The following is an 18,892-nucleotide window of genomic DNA, read 5'->3' on the forward strand; positions in this document are numbered from 1 at the left end:
ACATCCCCCACACAGTTAGAACACACCCAGGGAACACAGTTAGCCCCTTGATCGCCCCTAGTGTTAACCCCTTCCCTGCCAGTGTCATTTATGCAGTTATCAGTGCATTTTTTTTAGCACTGATCAATGTTACTGGTCCCCAAAAAGTGTCACTTGGGGTCAGATTTGTCCATCGCAATGTTGAAGTACCATTAAAAAAAGTGTAGATCGCCACCATTACCAGTAAAAACAAAAAAATATATAAAAAACAAAAGTCCATAAATCTATCCCCTATTTTGTAGACGCTATAACCAATCAATATACAGTTTTCAAGTTTTTTTTTACCAAAGAGATATTGACCTAAACTTGTTTATCGATTTTTTTTTTGGGGATATGTATTATAGCAGAAAGTAAAAAAGTTCTCAAAATTGTCGGTTCGGTTTTATTTATAGTGCAAAAAACAAAAACAGAGGTGATCAAATACCACCAAAAGAAAGCTCTATTTAAAAAAAAAAAAACCTGACATCAATTTTTGGTTTGGGTGCAATGCCGCATGACTGCGCAATTTTCAGTAAAAACAACTCAGTGCCGTATCAGAAAATAATGGCCTGGTCATTAAGGGGTTAAATCCTTCCGGGCTGAAGTGTTTAAAGACACCGCAAGTACAGAAAAATTAGCTGATCCTGGAAGAAATGCACTCCGCTTCTAATTTTCTGTTTTGGGCCGACACCACAGAGCCTTTACTAAACTGAGATCACATACAATGGTGTCCACCCAATTGTAATCTACCAAACTACAGATCACCTACCTCTCTCCTGTATGGGGAGGTGCATTGCATCACAAAGGAAAAACTGGGAGGGCTGATGACACTTCTTGAGTGCACAAACTACAGGACAGCTCTGAATTTGACAGGTATTTTTTTGGCACCTACTAAACCAGGGCGTCTCAAACTGGCGATCCTCCAGGTGTTGCGAAACTACAAGTCCCATGAGGCATTGCAAGGCTGACAGGTACAAGCATGACTACCACATTCAGAGGCATGATGGGACTTGTAGTTTCGCAACACCTGAAGAGTTTGAGATCTCTTGTACTAAACATACAAAATAGATATAACCAGACACTTTCAATGATAATATTAACAGATCAAAAGAAAGCCAATTAGGAGAACCTATTGTTAGGGGTAGCGAGATCTATGCAAGATATCACAGGATCCACACTGCAACCTGCATTTCGTGAATGCCATGTAAAGTGCAGGCCGCTGCATGCAGTAAAACTGGTGTGCAGCGGATAGTGGCAACTGCTCCCAGTTTAAATTTTACAATAGGGTATAGAATAGAAGAATTACTTACTTGTAATACATAATGGAGTTCTCTCCAGTACTTTGATTGACATAACTATAGAATGGATCTCCGAATTTCAGTATAGCTCCCACTGGAGGTAGGCCATCTTCATCCAGTTTTCCCATCACCCGCTCATCTTCTGGTTTGATGCCAAACACTAAATTGTCCTCGTTACTTTTAACTTTTTGTGAAAGATCTATAAATTCTGTTTTGTACACACTGCCATGGGCAAATCCTCTCTCCCAAGATGACTTGTTTAAAATCTGAAAAAGACAAAATACCCTTGAAGCCAACTCAAATAATTTCACAGAGACGCCTAAATCTGAACATATCTAGTAAAAGGTGCAGCTGCCAAAATACACATTGCTCTGGGACTTGAGCTTTTTCACTGATAGAGTGCAGGGATCAGCCTGAATTCTTAATTTCTACATAAAACAAATAGTGAAATCTGACTGGCTGCCATTGATGACGATGGTCGTTTTCTTTTCTACAGTTTTTGCGGAGCAGACTTTAGCTGTCCACACTTCTTCACTCTCAAATCTCATTACTCAGTTTCTAAGCTCAGCTTGTTCAATTAAGCTTTGGCAATAAAACCTGGAAGCAAATTGGTTTTCTATGCAGAAGTGAGCTTGATCTTGCACTCCCCAGCTTTAGTAAATAAGCCCCATGGTTACATTTTACTCTCAAGCCTAGAAACTGAAGAAATTAGCGCCTAACTGCCAATATGTTCTGAACAGGTTGGAGTACAAATGTTGGACGATTGTCACCTTACCAGAGCTTTTAACTACAGCCCAGCAGGTTGCAGTGTTATCTCAGATGGAAGGCAAAAGGCTGTCTACTGCAACCTCAGAGGGAATATATTTTATCTCTAATAAAGACCAAAATATTCTGATCGTTCATATCATGGGCTACGAGCTCATATAAAATTGTAAGCTTACGTTGCACAGAATCTTCGAAAGACCAACAAAACAGTTATGTGAGGTCTGCATGCAACATTCATGAGGTGGGTGGAATTGGGGGGGATCTGTTCTCCACAAGCTGATTAGGGTGTGCCTGGGCACACCCTGTGCCCACGGCTATGCGTGCATGTTAGCAGAATGTATGGATGTGCCATTACTGCCACACACTACTGAAAGCGCCTACAGTTTAGGTGCGTCTGGCATTTTTTTCTGCCCAAACACTCCACTCTTGCGCTCAGATTTCTGTCCCTGAAGGCCTGTAAATACCAATGTGTGGATGGACACATGAGCCAACAAAGGGGCATTTAGAGGCCGGAGAGAAGAGGAAAAAAAAAAAAAAAAAAAAAACACATTTAACACCTGTAAACTATTTATTTTTTTAGCTGCAGTGTGCATGAGACCTAATAACGGTCCTCATTCAAAAAACAATTTACCAATATACGTATGCTACTCTTAAGGCACGGACTAGAGTTCTAGGTGACTTATGCATATAAATATAACATACCATAGCATCTTCCATATCGTATCCAGTGTATGAAATGACGGCCACAATAGCATTGGTGCCAACAGGATAATTATCCATGTCAAAGTAATCATACATAGAGGGACGCACTAGTGGACTCTGTGGGGTTTGGAGACGATATAATTTATTGTCAGAGCGATCCTGGTAGGTCATGAGCGGAAAGCCCATAGTCTGTTTACCTGAAAAAAATAAAATACAAATAAAACATAACTGAAGTACTGGGCATCCCAAAGAGAACCGGTTAACAGAGTGAGTGTGTGAGTATATATACACATTATATATATATATATATATATATATATATATATATATATACACACATACATATATATACATATATACACACACACACATACATACATACATACATACATACATACATACATACATACATACATATATATATATATATATATATATATATGTGTATGTATGTATTAGTGTGTGTTCCCATGGTTTAGGGCACAATCTAATGATGCAAGCAAATGCCAGGCCCTTGTAAAGCAGTTGGGCTGCATACGTCTAAAAACATCAGCATAGATGTGTCTCATTGCCATTCTGTATGAAGTATATGAATTATGTGGTTTGGCTCATAGACAAAAGTACACCAACAGCAGCAAGCAGCAACACATTTGGGTTTGTGGTGAATCAGTCATTCCAGTGTTTATTTACATGTGGCTACAAGAACATCTCTGAACTACTTTGGAAAAGAATGTAAATAACTAAAGGGCTGTTACACAAATAATGCAGGAACTTGTTTGTTCAGCTGTATAGCAACAACTCCACAGTTAAGCTCCATTCACATCTAGGCAGACAAATTCGCTGCGTTTTGTACCGCGATTTGCGGATTGTCCGCCTAGATTTGCCCCTCTATGGAGATGGTTCCCGAAGGCCGAAAGCCGCCTGAAAAAAAGGTCCGGGACCTTTTTTCAGGCGGCAGGCGTTCGGCGTGGAGATGTGAACCATCTCCATAGAGGGCAATGTCTTTTCATCCCTCTGGCGGCAGCGGCGTCGCACTACAGGCGACAAAACGCCTAGATGTGAATGGGGACTTTGAGTAAAGTCATAATTTGAATTGCGAAAAAATAAAAAATAAAATAAAGAAAAAAACGATTAAAAATGTTCCCATTTTACGAATACTAATCAATGTTCCAATGTATATTATGGCAAATCTGCTTCAACTTATTATATTAAAATATGTTTCTAGTTGTTTCTGTGGAAAATATTAATAAGATGGGGCTATTTTAACTTTTTCAGAAAGCAAAACCGGTCAGGCACGGATCATACTTCTCCACGTCCAATCCTTGACCTTATGCAGAGATGGGAGAACTCCATGTTGGATGACCTACTTGCTTATTTCACAGGCAGTGAAACGTGATAAGTATACCATTCCAATGGAGCTATAATTTTTTGTTCGGAACACGTTTTCACAAAGAACGGTGCATATATTCCAACAATCTCTTGTCCAATACGGAACATATGGACAGCATTTTTTTATGACCAGTGTGCACCACACCACTTGTACCTACAGGTAAGCCTATAATAAGGCTTACCTGTAGATACTTTAAATATCTTCTAAACCTGCACCGATTAGGAGATATTTACCATATATGCTTGTGCTGAGAAACGGTCCTCCGTTTCTTCACTAGCAAGTGCCGTGACTGTCATCACATGACTCTGGCCAGTCACAGAGCCAGAGTTCACAGCCCCAGAAGGAAAATGGGCAAAAGTGGAAGCGGCCACCAGCGGGGATAACATGGGCTCTGTTTGCAGGCAAGTGACACATAATGGGCTACTATGCGATGCATGCTACCCCATTATGCTTTTACTTTGCAGGGGAAAAAAGGGGACATAAAACCCATCAGGATTTACTTCCTCTTTAACCGCTTAAGGACCGCCTCCTGTATATTTACATCGGCAGAGTGGCACGAACAGGCAGGAGGACATATATACACGTCCCCTTTAAGATGCCGCTGTGTGGGCGTGCTCGCGACCCTGCCGCTTTCTCCGTGAGCCCGACCGTGGGTCCCGCGGACTCGATCGCCGTGGAGACACCCGCGATCGTCTCACGGAGAGATAGAGCGGGGAGATGCTTGTGTAAACAAGCATCTCCCTGCTCTGCCTAGAGACAATGACACTGTTTTCCGTTCCGTGTAGTCGGAGCGGAAATCAGTGTCATGTGACACACAGCCCATCCCCCCTACAGTAAGAAGCACTCCCTAGGAAACACTTAACCACCTACAGCTTCACCTACTGGTTAACCCCTTCACTGCCAGTGTAATTTTCACAGTAATCAGTGCATTTTTATAGCGCCGATCGCTGTAAAAATGACAATGGTCCCAAAAATTGGTCAAGTGTCCACCATAATGTTGCAGTCACGAATAAAAAAAATTAAAATCGCTGTTCGCCGCCATTACTAGTAAAAAAAAAAAAACATTATAAAAATGCCATAAAACTATCCCCTATTTTGTAGATGCTATAACTTTTGCGCAAACTGAGGGAATTTTTGGGGGATATTTATTATAGCAAAAAGTTAAAAATATTGAATTGTTTTCAGAATTAATCGCTCTATTTTTGTTTATAGCGCAAAAAATAAAAACGCAGAGGTGATCAAATATCACCAAAAGAAAGCTCTATTTGTGAAAAAAAAAAAAGACGTCAATTTTGTTTGGGAACCACGTCGCACAATTGTCAGTTAAAGCGACGCAGTGCCGAATCGCAAAAAGGGGCCTGGTCCTTTAGCAACAAAATGGTCTGGGGGCTGAAGTGGTTAATGTCACTTTAAAGTCTATGCAACCCATAAGGCCCCCGTTCACACTCAAATCTGCATTAAAATGGATGAAAATACTTAAAAGTTGATGTGCATTGCCTTCCATTTGTGTGCTCAATTGCTATGGCTACTGTAAGGGCCAAAACAAACTTTCCCCCTAAATTGATGTGTATTTACATGCATTTAGGCGCATTGTGTTAAAATGCATACATGCAGCATTTTAACGCAATGCAATACACACAAAACCAACGTGCCACGCTTAGCACAGGAGCAGATCCATGCCGGAGTGGTCAGTTTGTATTCCTCAGCTTTCTGATTAGAGCTACAAGACAGACATCTAGTCCATGAAATGTCACATTTTGGATTGTTTAACCACTTAAGGACCGCCGCATGTACATATACGTCAGCAGAATGGCACAGGCAGGCACATGCACGTATATATACGTGCTCTGCTTGACGTGGGTCGGGGGTCCGATTGGACCCCCCCCCGGTACATGCGGCGGTTCCGTCGGCTGCAGAAGCGATCCGGGATGAGGGGATGGCTGTCCGTTTTCAGCCATCCCCTTGCGATTGCTCTCAGCCAATGCCAGCGCTCCCCTGCACTCCCCCCTCCTCCTTCCTGTGTTTAGTGTAAACAACAGGAAGGAGGAAGTGTGTGATCTCTCCTCGTGGTGGTCATATCGACCACCGCTGAGGAGAGGAGACATCACACAAGTAAGTTGCACCCCAACACTACTCTAACACCAGCACACACAGGCACATTTAACCCCTTCAGTCACCGCCGATCGCCCCCCCCAGTCTCCTGTAACAGTGTCACTGAATGCAGTGTCATTTTTTTTTTGATTACTGCATTTAGTGTCAGTGTTACAGAAAAAAGTGTTAGGGCAGTTAGTTTTAGCCCCCTTTAGGTCCAGGGTAGCCCCCTACCCCCCCTAATAAAGGTTTAACCCCTTGATCACCGCCCTAGTTAACCCTTTCACCCCCTATTGCCAGTGTCACTAAGCGATCGATTTTCTGATCGCTGTATTAGTGTCACTGTTGCCGCCAGGCAGTTAGTTTTTTTTGAGGTTCGCCGCCAGGTTCTATAGCGTTAGGAACCCCCATAAATAAAGTTTTTAACCCCTGATTGCCCCCTAGTTAACCTTTTCACCCCCTATTGCCAGTGTCACTAAGCGATCGATTTTCTGATCGCTGTATTAGTGTCACTGTTGCCGCCAGGCAGTTAGTTTTTTTTGAGGTTCGCCGCCAGGTTCTATAGCGTTAGGAACCCCCATAAATAAAGTTTTTAACCCCTGATTGCCCCCTAGTTAACCTTTTCACCCCCTATTGCCAGTGTCACTAAGCGATCGACTTTCTGATCGCTGTATTAGTGTCACTGTTGCCGCTAGGCAGTTAGTTTTTTTTGAGGTTCGCCGCCAGGTTCTATAGCATTAGGTACCCCCATAAATAAAGTTTTTAACCCCTGATTGCCCCCTAGGTAACCCCTTCACCAGTGATCACCGTATAAGTGTTACGGTTGACGCTGGTTGGTTAGTTTGCTGTTTATAGCATCAGGGCACCCGCCGTATATAACCCAATAAAGGTTTAACCCCCTGATCGCCCGGCGGGTGATATAAATTAAATTTTAGCGTCAGTCAGGGTCTGCATCGCCCCAGGTAGCGTTAGGTTAGTGCCAGTACCGCTTACACCCACTCGCAAAGCATACACCCCCCTTAGTGGTATAGTATCTGAACGGATCGATACCTGATCTGATCAGATCTATACTAGCGTACCCAGCAGTTTAGGGTACCCAAAAACGCATTGTTAGCGGAATCAGCCCAGATACCCGCTAGCACCTGCGTTTTCCCCCTCTGCCCAGCCCAACCCACCCAAGTGCAGTATCGATCGATCACTGTCACTTCAAAAACACAACACACAACTGCAGCGTTCGTAGAGACAGGCCTGATCCCTGCGATCGCTAACAGTTTTTTTGGAAGCGTTTTCTACATTTTCCTTTGTATAGTCAGGTGCTTTTTTTACCTGTGAATCATCACCAGTGTACCACTAAATTTAAAACCCAAAATGGCAAAGCGAATGTACAGTGGTGAAGAGGCCGTCAGGATTCTGTGCATGTCAGATAGTGAAGAAGAGGAGGTCACGCATCTGACAGAATCTGGCTCAGAATACGATCCTGTTTACGACAGCGGCTCCATGTCAGATAGCTCGGACGACGGAGTAGTGGTCCCTGCTAAGGCCAGGCGTACCCGACCCCATTCTGATGTTGTTGAGCAGCAAGAACCGCAGGACCCTTGTATGGAGCAGAGAGCCAGTACTAGCGCCGCTATTCCTTCTGGTGGATTGGCAAGCACCAGCGGCCTAGTACACCCTGGTCGTTCATCCAGCACTGCAGTAAGACGTGGCGACGTGGCGAGTCCCATAAGTGCAGTTCAAGCTGGCGAGGTGGCAAGCACAAGTAGTGTCCCGCTGCCACCAAGAAGAAGACAAAGACAGGCCCGTCGTGCCCATAGTGCCCTTCCTGCAGAATTTGCCTATCCTGATTGGGTCCCCACCACTTCTGCAGAACCCGTACTTCCCCCATTCACTGGCCAACCCGGTATTCAGGTGGATACAGCGAACTTTACGTCACTTGATTTTTATTCGCTGTTTTTCACGGAAGATCTCTATAGATCTATTGTGGACCAGACTAATTTATATGCTGGTACCTACATCGCCGCTAACCCCCAGTCTCTCCTTGCCAAAGAATGGAAACCTCTTGAGGTTTCCGAATTTAAGACATTTCTGGGCCTTACCCTCAACATGGGCATACACCCATTTCCGTCATTGCGGATGTATTGGTCCACACATCCCATTGACCATATGCCCGTGTTCTCTGCTCACATGGCCAGGAAACGATACGAGGCGATCCTGCGGTTTATGCATTTCAGTGACAATGCACTTTGTCGTCCACGTGGAGACCCTGAATTTGACCGGCTCTACAAAATTCGGTCCCTCGTAAACCATTTCAACGAACGTTTTGCAGCCTTGTTTAATCCCCAGCAGGTTGTTTGCGTTGATGAGTCCCTCATTAAATTTGCTGGCCGCTTGTCTTTCAAACAGTACCTTCCCAGCAAGCGTGCCAGATACGGGGTCAAGCTCTATAAGCTCTGTGACAGGGCCACAGGCTACACATGGAGCTTTAGGGTTTACGAGGGCAAAGATAGTGAGGTAGAGCCGGAAGGATGCCCAGATTACATGGGGAGCGCTGGCAAGATCGTTTGGGACTTGGTGTCACCCTTATTCGGAAAGGGGTACCACTTATACGTGGACAATTTTTACAGCAGCGTGCCACTTTTTAGCCACTTGTTTGATCATCAGATTGGAGCATGTGGCACCGTGCGACCTAATCGCCGGGGCTTCCCCCAGAGGCTTGTAGATGCCCGTCTTAGCCTGGGGGCGAGAGCCTGCTTCAGATGTAAAAATTTGCTCGCTGTGAAGTGGCGGGACAATAGGAATGTTTTCGTTCTTACCACCCTTCACGCAGACACGACAGTACAAATTCGTACGGCGACTGGTGTTGTGGAGAAACCCCTCTGTGTCCACGAATATAACCAAAACATGGGAGGGGTGGACCTCAACGACCAGTTGATGGCGCCGTATCATATTGCCCGCAAGACGAGACGCTGGTACAAAAAAGTGTCTCTACATTTATTCCAATTGGCTCTACTGAATGCTCATGTCGTATACAGAGCTTCAGGACGGAATGAATCCTTCCTTCAATTCCAGAAGGATATCATCACAGAACTCCTGTATCCAGGCGGTACTGTACCTCACCAGCCCCTACCAAATGCAGTAAGCCGACTGCATGAGAGGCATTTTTTGTATGCCATCGAGAGTACCCCTACCCAACGAACCCCCCAAAGAAGATGTCGTGTCTGTACCAAGCGCGGATTTAGGCGTGACACCCGTTATTTTTGTCCCAAATGTCCTGCCGATCCTGGTCTTTGTATTGGGGAATGTTTTGAACGCTTCCACACACTAGTGAAGTATTAGCGTAGGGCAAAACATTACACAGGCTAGGCTCACTTACAGAGGGTCTCCCAAGATGCCATCGCATTTTGAGAGACCCAAACCTGGAACCGAAAAGTTGAACAGTTACAAAAAAAAGTGTTAAAAAAAAAAGGAAAAAAATAAAATAAAAAAATAGTTGTCGTTTTATTGTTCTCTCCCTCTCTATTCTCCCTCTATTGTTCTTCTCTTTTTTACTGTATTCTATTCTGCAAAGTTTTATTGTTGTTGTGTTTTTTCATGCTTGCTTTTCAGGTATGTAATTTACTTTACTGTTTTCAGGTATGCCATTCAGCTGTTGCGCGGACTTATTTATCTTGACAGCAACAGCGTTTGCTCCCACGATATATAAAGCCGCGACTCCAGTGCTGTAGGAGGCGATTTCACCACCACAGTTAAAAAAAAGAGCATATATGCCGAAGCATGGGGGCAGCAGGGGCGGAGGAGCGATTTTGCTCCTAATGCCGCGTACATACGGTTGACATTCCTACGGAGGCTTTCCCGTGGAAAAGTCTGACCATGTGTACACGGCATAGAAAAGTCCGACCGTGTGTACGCGGCATAGAAAAGTCCGACCGTACGCGGCATAACTTTTTTGCGGGAGGATGCCCCTATGCTTCGGCATATATATATTTTAGGCACAGGTTGCGTTAAAAAATGTTTTATTTTTTACTATGTTTTTTTTATAGGTATTTGCTTTGCAGGTATGGTATGATCTTACTGTTATACTGGAATGTTACTTTGTTTTAATGTTAACCATCATTTGCTTAGCAGGTACGCCATTCAGTTGCAGTGCGGATTTATTTAGCGTGACAGCAACAGTGTTTGCTCCCACGATATATAAAGCCGCGACTCCAATGCTGTAGGAGGTGATTTCACCACTACAGTTCAAAAAAGAGCATATATGCCGGAGCATGGGGGCATTAGGGGCGGAGGAGCGATTTTGCTCCTAATGCCGCGTACATACGGTTGACATTCCTACGGAGGCTTTCCTGTGGAAAAGTCTGACCATGTGTACACGGCATAGAAAAGTCCGACCGTGTGTACACGGCATAGAAAAGTCCGACCGTACGCGGCATAACTTTTTTGCGGGAGGATGCCCCCATGCTTCGGCATATATAAATGGTGCATGTATGCCCATCATTAGAAGTGGGTGGATGAAGGGAGGTATTCTAATGGTGGGCATACCCACCGATCAATCTTTTTTTTGTTCAGCCAACAGGCTGCATGAAAAAAAAAAAAGATTACAATACATGTCCAACAAGAACCATCAACGTACTGGTATGTTGCTGGACTTTGAATGGTTATACCAGAATGATGCCTGCGGGTTTAGGCATCATCTTGGTATCATTCTTTTCAGCCAGCGGTCGGCTTTCATGTAAAAGCAGTCCTAGCGGCTAATTAGCCTCTAGACTGCTTTTACATTCAGTGGGAGGGAATGTCCCCCCCCCCAGATATAAACGGCGCCATTGAGAATATGGGAAAGCATTTTATCACACCGATCTTGGTGTGGTCAGATGCTTTGAGGGCAGAGGAAAGATCTAGGGTCTAATAGACCCCATTTAAAAAAAAAGAGTACCTGTCACTAACTATTGCTATCATAAGGGATATTTACATTCCCTGAGATAACAATAAAAATGGTAAAAAAATAAATAAATGGAAGGAACAGTTAACAAATAAAATAAAAAAAGCGAAATATATAAAAAAATAAAAAAATAAAAAAAAGCATCCCTGTCCCCCCCTGCTCTTGCGCAAAGGCGAACGCAAGCGTCGGTCTGGAGTCATATGTAAACAGCAATTGCACCATGCATGTGAGGTATCACCGCGAAGGGCAGATCGAGGGCAGTCATTTTAGCAGTAGACCTACTCTGTAAATCTAATGTGGTAACCTGTAAAGGCTTTTAAAGGCTTTTAAAAATGTATGTAGTTTGTCGCCACTGCGCGTTTGTGCGCAATTTTAAAGTATGTCGTGTTTGGTATCCATGTACTCGGCCTAAGATCATAATTTTTATTTCATCAATAATTTGGGCAATATAGTGTGTTTTAGTGCTTTAAAATAAAAAAAAAAGTGTATTTTTTCCCCAAAAAATGCGTTTGAAAAAACGCTGCGCAAATACTGTGTGGAAAAAAAATTTGCAACACCCACCATTTTAATCTGTAGGGCCTTAGCTTTAAAAAAATATATAATGTTTGGGGGTTCAACTTAACTTTCTTGCAACAAAAATAATATGTTTTTATGTAAACAAACAGTGTCAGAAAGGGCTTTTTCTTCAAGTGGTTAGAAGAGTGGGTGATGTGTGACATAAGCTTCTAATTGTTGTGTATAAAATGCCAGGACAATTCAAAACCCCCCCAAATTACCCCATTTTGGAAAGTAGACACCCCAAGCTATTTGCTGAGAGGCATCTTAAGTCCATGGAATATTTTAGATTTTGACCCAAGTTGCGGGAAATATAAATATATATATATATATATTTTTTTTTTTGCGCAAAGTTGTCACTAAATGATATATTGCTCAAAGATGCCATGGGCATATGTGGAATTACACCCCAAAATGCATTCTGCTGCTTCTCCTGAGTACGGGGATACCACATGTGTGAGACTTTTTGGGAGCCTAGCCGCGTACGGGACCCCAAAAACCAATCACTGCCTTCAGGCTTTCTAAGGGTGTAAATTTTTGATTTCACTCCTCACTACCTATCACAGTTTCGAAGGCCATAAAATGCCAAAATAGCACAAAAAAAACCCAAATGACCCCATTTTGGAAAGAAGACACCCCAAGGAAACTGCTGAGAGGCATGTTGAGTCCATTGATTTTTTTTTTTTTTGTCCAAAGTGATTGAATAATGAGAAAAAAAAAAAAAAAAAAAAAAAATTTGTCACTAAATGATATATTGCTCACACATGCCATGGTTATATGTGGAGTTGCACCCTAAAATACATTCTGCAGCTTCTCCTGAGTACGGGGATACCACATGTTTGGGACTTTTTGGGAGCCTAGCCGCGTACGGGACCCCGAAAACCAAGCACCGCCTTTAGCATTTCTAAGGGCGCAAATTTTTGATTTCACTCCTCACTACCTATCACAGTTTCGAAGGCCATAAAATGCCAAAATAGCACAAAAACCCCCCAAATGACCCCATTTTGGAAAGTAGACACCCCAAGCTATTTGCTGAGAGGCATGTTGAGTCCATGGAATATTTAATTTTTTTGCCCCAAGTGATTGAATCATGACCAAAAAAAATTAAAATAAAAAAATGTACAAAACATTGTCACTAAATGATATATTTCTCACACATGCCATGGTTATATGTGGAATTGCACCCCAAAATACATTCTGCTGCTTCTCCCGAGTACGGGGATACCACATGTGTGGGACTTTTTGGGAGCCTAGCCGCGTATGAGACCCCGAAAACCAAGCACCGCCTTCAAGATTTCTAAGGACATAAATTTTTGATTTCACTCACACAAATCTTGAAGGCAGTGCTTGGTTTTCGGGGCCCCGTACGCGGCTAGGCTCCCAAAAAGTCCCACACATGTGGTATCCCCGTACTCAGGAGAAGCAGCAGAATGTATTTTGGGGTGCAATTCCACATATAACCGTGGCATGTGTGAGAAATATATCATTTAGTGACAACGTTTTGTAATTTTTTTTTTATGGTCATTATTCAGTGACTTGGGGCAAAAAAATTAAATATTCCATGGACTCAACATCCCTCTCAGCAAATAGCTTGGGGTGTCTACTTTCCAAAATGGGGTCATTTGGGGGGGTTTTGTGCTGTTTTGGCATTTTATTGCCTTCGAAACTGTGATAGGTAGTGAGGAGTGAAATCAAAAATTTATGCCCTTAGAAATCCTGAAGGCGGTGATTGGTTTTCGGGGTCCCGTACGCGGCTAGGCTCCCAAAAAGTCCCACACATGTGGTATCCCCGTACTCAGGAGAAGCAGCAGAATGTATTTTGGGGTGCAATTCCACATATGCCCATGGCATATGTGAGAAATATATCATTTAGTGACAACGTTTTGTAAAATTTTTTTTTTTGGTCATTATTCAATCACTTGGGGCCATAAAATTAAATATTCCATGGACTCAACATGCCTCTCAGCAAATAGCTTGGGGTGTCTTCTTTCCAAAATGGGGTCATTTGGGGGGGTTGTGTGACATCTTGGCATTTTATGGCCTTCAAAACTGTGATAGGTAGTGATAGGTAGTGAGGAGTGAAATCAAAAATGTATGCCCTTAGAAATCTTGAAGGCGGTGCTTTGTTTTCGGGGCCCCGTATGCGGCTAGGCTCAAAAAAGTCCCACATATGTGGTATCCCCGTACTCGGGAGAAGCAGCAGAATGTATTTTGGGGTGCAATTCCACATATAACTATGGCATGTGTGAGCAATATATCATTTAGTGACAACTTTGTGCAAAAAAAAATCAGTTTGTCATATTCCCGCAACTTGTGTCAAAATATAAAATATTCCATGAACTCGACATGCCTCTCAGCAAATAGCTTAGGGTGTCTACTTTCCAAAATGGGGTCATTTGGTTTTTTTTTTTGCTATTTTGGCATTTTATGGCCTTCGAAACCTTGATAGGTAGTGAGGAGTGAAATCAAAAATTTGTGCCCTTAGAAATGCTGAAGGCGGTGCTTGGGTTTTGGGGCCCCGTATGCGGCTAGGCTCCCAAAAAGTCCCACACGTGGTATCCCCGTACTCAGGAGAAGCAGCAGAATGTATTTTGGGGTGCAATTCCACATATAACCATGGCATGTGTGAGAAATATATCATTTAGTGACAACTTTTTGTAAACATTTTTTTTTTTTTTTTTTTTCCGTCATTATTCAATCACTTGGGACAAAAAAATTAAATATTCAATGGACTCAACATGCCTCTCAGCAGTTTCCTTGGGGTGTCTACTTTCCAAAATGGGGTCATTTGGGGGGGTTTTGTACTGCCCTGCCATTTTAGCACCTCAAGAAATGAGATAGGCAGTCATAAAATAAAAGCTGTGTAAATTCCAGAAAATGTACCCTAGTTTGTAGACGCTATAACTTTTGCGAAAACCAATAAATATACGCTTATTGCGATTTTTTTTACTAAAGACATGTGGCTGAATACATTTTGGCCTAAATGTTTGACTAAAATTTAGTTTATTCGATATTTTTTACTTTTTGTTATAAGAAAAATCATTTTTTTTCAAAATTTACGGTCTTTTTGCGTTTATATCGCAAAAAATAAAAATCGCAGAGGCGATCAAATACCATCAAAATAAAGCTCTATTTGTGGGAAGAAAAGGACGCAAGTTTCGTTTCGGTACAACATTGCATGACCGTGCAATTACCAGTTAAAGCAGCGCATTGCCAAATTGTAAAAACACCTTGGGTCTTTAGACAGCGTATTGGTCCGGGGCTTAAGTGGTTAAAGTGGAGTTTCCATCCCCAATTTTTTTTTTTTCATTATTGTGCTCATTAGACCTAAAAAAGTAAAAAAAAAAAAATATATATATATATATATATATATATATATATTTTTTGTACTCATCTGGAAATGCCTGTTGCTATGCGGTCCCACAAAATGTGCCTTTGAAAGCACCTAGGATTCTGAGATCTTCCTCTAATGCTCCTGGGAAATGTGTGTCATCATTTCCCAGGATGCAGTGCGCTGTCCAATTATCACTCCCCATCCAAGACTTCCAGGAAGTAAGTGCCTGTAGGCTTCACAATGCCCACAAGCAAAATGACAACGGTGTAGACATAGTTTTATAAACTATCTTTTTTGAATAACTATGCGGAGCAGTGGCGGATTGTAAAATAGTAAGTGACCGGATTTATATTATAAAAACGCATGATGAAAGGACATACATTTAAAAAATGCTAATTGTGGTTGGAACTCCGCTTTAAATGAATCAATGATTGTACTAAATGTATTTGGAAAAGAGAAGTGAAACTGCATATCAAACACACTTTGTGCTTATAGGGTTGCAGACGACGTACAATTTTATTATCTAATCTACATACAGGCAAAAATAACCCTACCCATCTGGCACTGGTACATGTTCCTGGGGCTCTGGTTGTGGTCAGAGAAGGGAATGAAGTTAGCTACCACACTCATCAGACTGTGTGGAAAGAGCTCCTGATGAGTGGTGACACCAGGGACAATTTCGCTTTCATATATCGCTATATTCAAAAAGACCTGAAAAAAATAAAAAAATAAAATTTAATTACCACACATGTCAAGTTGAGATTAAAGCAGTTTTATGGGACTCCAAAGCAAACATTTATTAATTTGCAGATTACCAATCAGCAACTCTGATCTGGTCAGTAAGTGTTATAGTTCAACAGAACAAGCTCTACTGCAGATGTAGCAGTTAGAAAAAACATTTACTACTGACAGGGTTGCTTACAATGGCCAGCTTTATGTTATGTAAAATATTTATCCCAAAAGTGTAAGCTGGAGTTTGGCTTCAATTTGTTAGTGTATTTAAATTTGCTAATCCATCCAACACTACCCTCTCCCCAAACTGACAATTTTCCTGTTCAAAAAGGTGCCCCCCCCCCCAATGCTTCACTTCCCGATTCCCTTACCGAGGATGGCGGCGGCAGCAGACTGACAGATCGGCTACCGACATTGCGAGCGCCCAGGACAGGAAAGTGTCCATATATTGAAAGTCAGCAGCTGCAGTATTTGTAGCTTGGCTGGCTTTTAATTATTTTTTTTTGTTTCGTTTTAGGCGGACCTCCGCTTTAAGATTCTTAAAGTGGGAGTTCCACCCATTTAAAAGTCAGCAGCTATGAAAAAGTACCTGCCAACTTTTAATAATCAGACACTCACCTGTCCCACGGTCCAATGATGCGGGCGCACGAAGCCTCGCTCCTCTCCCCCTCCGAGGTACTGGCATTCTAACTGTTGGTGTGCACTGCGCATTCCATGCGGCGCGCTGTGAATGGCCAGGCAGTCTTCTGGGACCTGCGATGTGTGGGGGGGGGGGCAAACTTCCTTCCAGCGCCAGGAGAGGAGGAAGCTGGGTGCCTGTAAAAACTGGGTACCCGCTCCCCCACCAAAAAAATAAAAAAGACGTGCCAAAATTGTCAGGGGGGTCACCAGTACTTAAAGCAGAAGTTCCATTTTTGGGTTGAACTCCACTTTAAGCTGCATTATATTTTTGGTTAAACACTGCTTTAATTGAATTAACACCAAAAAACAAATAGAGCAGTTTATGCATTTCTACATAAAGACAAAAAAATGTAATAAACAAACAATCTTTCAAAAGCCCCATGTAAATAAATTTTCTCTCCCGAAGGCAAAAGTGAATTTTATGAGGCTATTTTTATTTCCAGGTCAGATGTTCTTCATTCATAAAAAGTAGTGTGAATCAAGGAATTACTGCGTTAACTTCTCAGGAAAATGGAACATTATAGCACTTAATAGAGCCAATGATCATAGGAAATAAAATACTTACTATGATCATCTGCGCCATCTAGTGGCCACAATGCAGTATTTCCCTGATTTACTGTATTTTTTTTTAAAATAAGAACTTCTAACCTAAAAAGGTAAAGAGAAGGCAAGTAACATTTGTTATTTCAGCATTCACAAAGAATTCATGTAAAATGCAGTTTAGCAGGATGGGTCTTAAAGCAGAACACTAGCCATACTTATTCTGTACGCAGTCTCTTAATGACTCTTGTATGCAATACCATCGTGACTGCTATAGAAATATGTTCTCCCTCTCCAAGTGATCAATCTGATCAGTGCTGCGTTTGTTCTGGTAGGTAGTAGAGCAATAGGCAAGAGCAGTGGGATGAGCTGTGTGAGAGCGCAATAGATGTTTACATTGGCATGTCAGTTTGTGGCAGCAGAGGGACTGGTGGGGAGAGTGCAATAGACTTTATAACTGGCTTGTTAGTTAAAGAATACAGTGCTTAGATATGCAATCATATACATATCCAATATAAAAGCTTTAGCACAGATGCTGAGACTTGGCCCATGAAGTATAACTGAGCCTCGGCGATGTTTAAACAAAGTCAGCACTTAAATAGCAAGAAAAGAAAATGAATGCACGGTCATGAGGAGTACTGTAACAAATCCCTGCAAAGGTTACACCAGGGCTCGACAAATCCCGGGCGCCAGGTCGCCATGGCGACTAGAAATGGTGTCCTGGCGACTTGGCTTGGAAAGCTGGCGCCATATGGTGGTGAGCCGTTGGTATTACAAGTTATTGCCACCAGATGTGTGAGCTGGCGCCATCTGGTGGGGAGCCGTTGGTATTACAAGTTATTACCACCAGATGTGTGAGCTGGCGCCATCTGGTGGTGGTCGTTGGTATTACAAGTTAAAGTGGAAGTAAACCCTCCTATCATTTTCAGCCAAGGAAGCTGCCATCTTGGTCTCTGTTTAATCTACAACTGCCATGATGCTGCACATGTGATCAGTTATGACACCAGCCATTGGATGGTTTGACAGTTTGCTTGAGAGCATAACCAATGGGAGTGTTACATTTCCGGCACATGCTGGAAAGGTAACTGTTTTATGGACGGGTTTACTTCCGCTTTAAGCATTACAAGTTAAACAGCAATTCTAATGTCATTTTTCACTGCCATCTTATTCCCTCTAACTAGAACCCCCAAACAATATATATATTTTTTATCCTAACACCCTAGAGAATAAAATGGCGATCGTTGCAATACTTTGTCATGCCGTATTTGCGCAGCGGTCTTACAAGCGCACTTTTTTGGGGAAAAAAATTACACTTTTTTAAATTAAAAAGTAAGACAACAGTAAAGTTATCCCCATTTTTTTTAATATTATGAAAGATAATGTTACGCCGAGTAAATTCATACCCAACATGTCACGCTTCAAAATTGCGTCCGCTCGTGGAATGCCGACAAACTTTTACCCTTTAAAATCTTCATAGGCGACGTTTAAAAAAATCTACAGGCTGCATGTTTTGAGTTAGAGGAGGACTAGTGCTAGAATTATTGCTCTTGCTCTACCAATCGCGGCGATACCTCACATGTGTGGTTTGAACACCGTTTACATATGCGGGCGCTGCTCACGTATGTGTTCGCTTCTGCGCGCAAGCTCGTCGGGACGGGGTGCGTTTTCTGGCTCCTAACTTTTTTAGCTGGCTCCTAGATTCCAAGCAAATTTGTCAACCCCTGGGTTACACATCACATAAAATGCATAATACATGAAAAATATAACTATTGCAAAGTACGCTTGTAGTAGCGTTTTCCATCACATGTGTGAACACGTTTGCTTTGCTATATCCAGGGAAATTGCAGTGC

General features: G+C 42.4%; 1 protein-coding gene across 1 annotated transcript in view; it reads right to left on the bottom strand.

Annotated features, from left to right (window-relative positions):
* The window catches only part of POLR1B (RNA polymerase I subunit B), a 47,722-nt gene that overhangs the window by 1,850 nt on the left and 26,980 nt on the right, over window positions 1-18,892 (bottom strand). Inside the window, exons 12-14 of the mRNA XM_040351078.1 lie at window positions 15,644-15,800; window positions 2,784-2,980; window positions 1,329-1,582 (exon numbers count right to left, since the gene is read on the bottom strand). Of these exons, the coding sequence (XP_040207012.1) occupies window positions 1,329-1,582; window positions 2,784-2,980; window positions 15,644-15,800 (608 nt within the window). The remainder of the gene's footprint in view (window positions 1-1,328; window positions 1,583-2,783; window positions 2,981-15,643; window positions 15,801-18,892) is intronic.

This window comes from Rana temporaria, chromosome 4 (assembly GCF_905171775.1).
Source record: "Rana temporaria chromosome 4, aRanTem1.1, whole genome shotgun sequence".
Taxonomy (NCBI): Eukaryota; Metazoa; Chordata; class Amphibia; order Anura; family Ranidae; genus Rana; species Rana temporaria.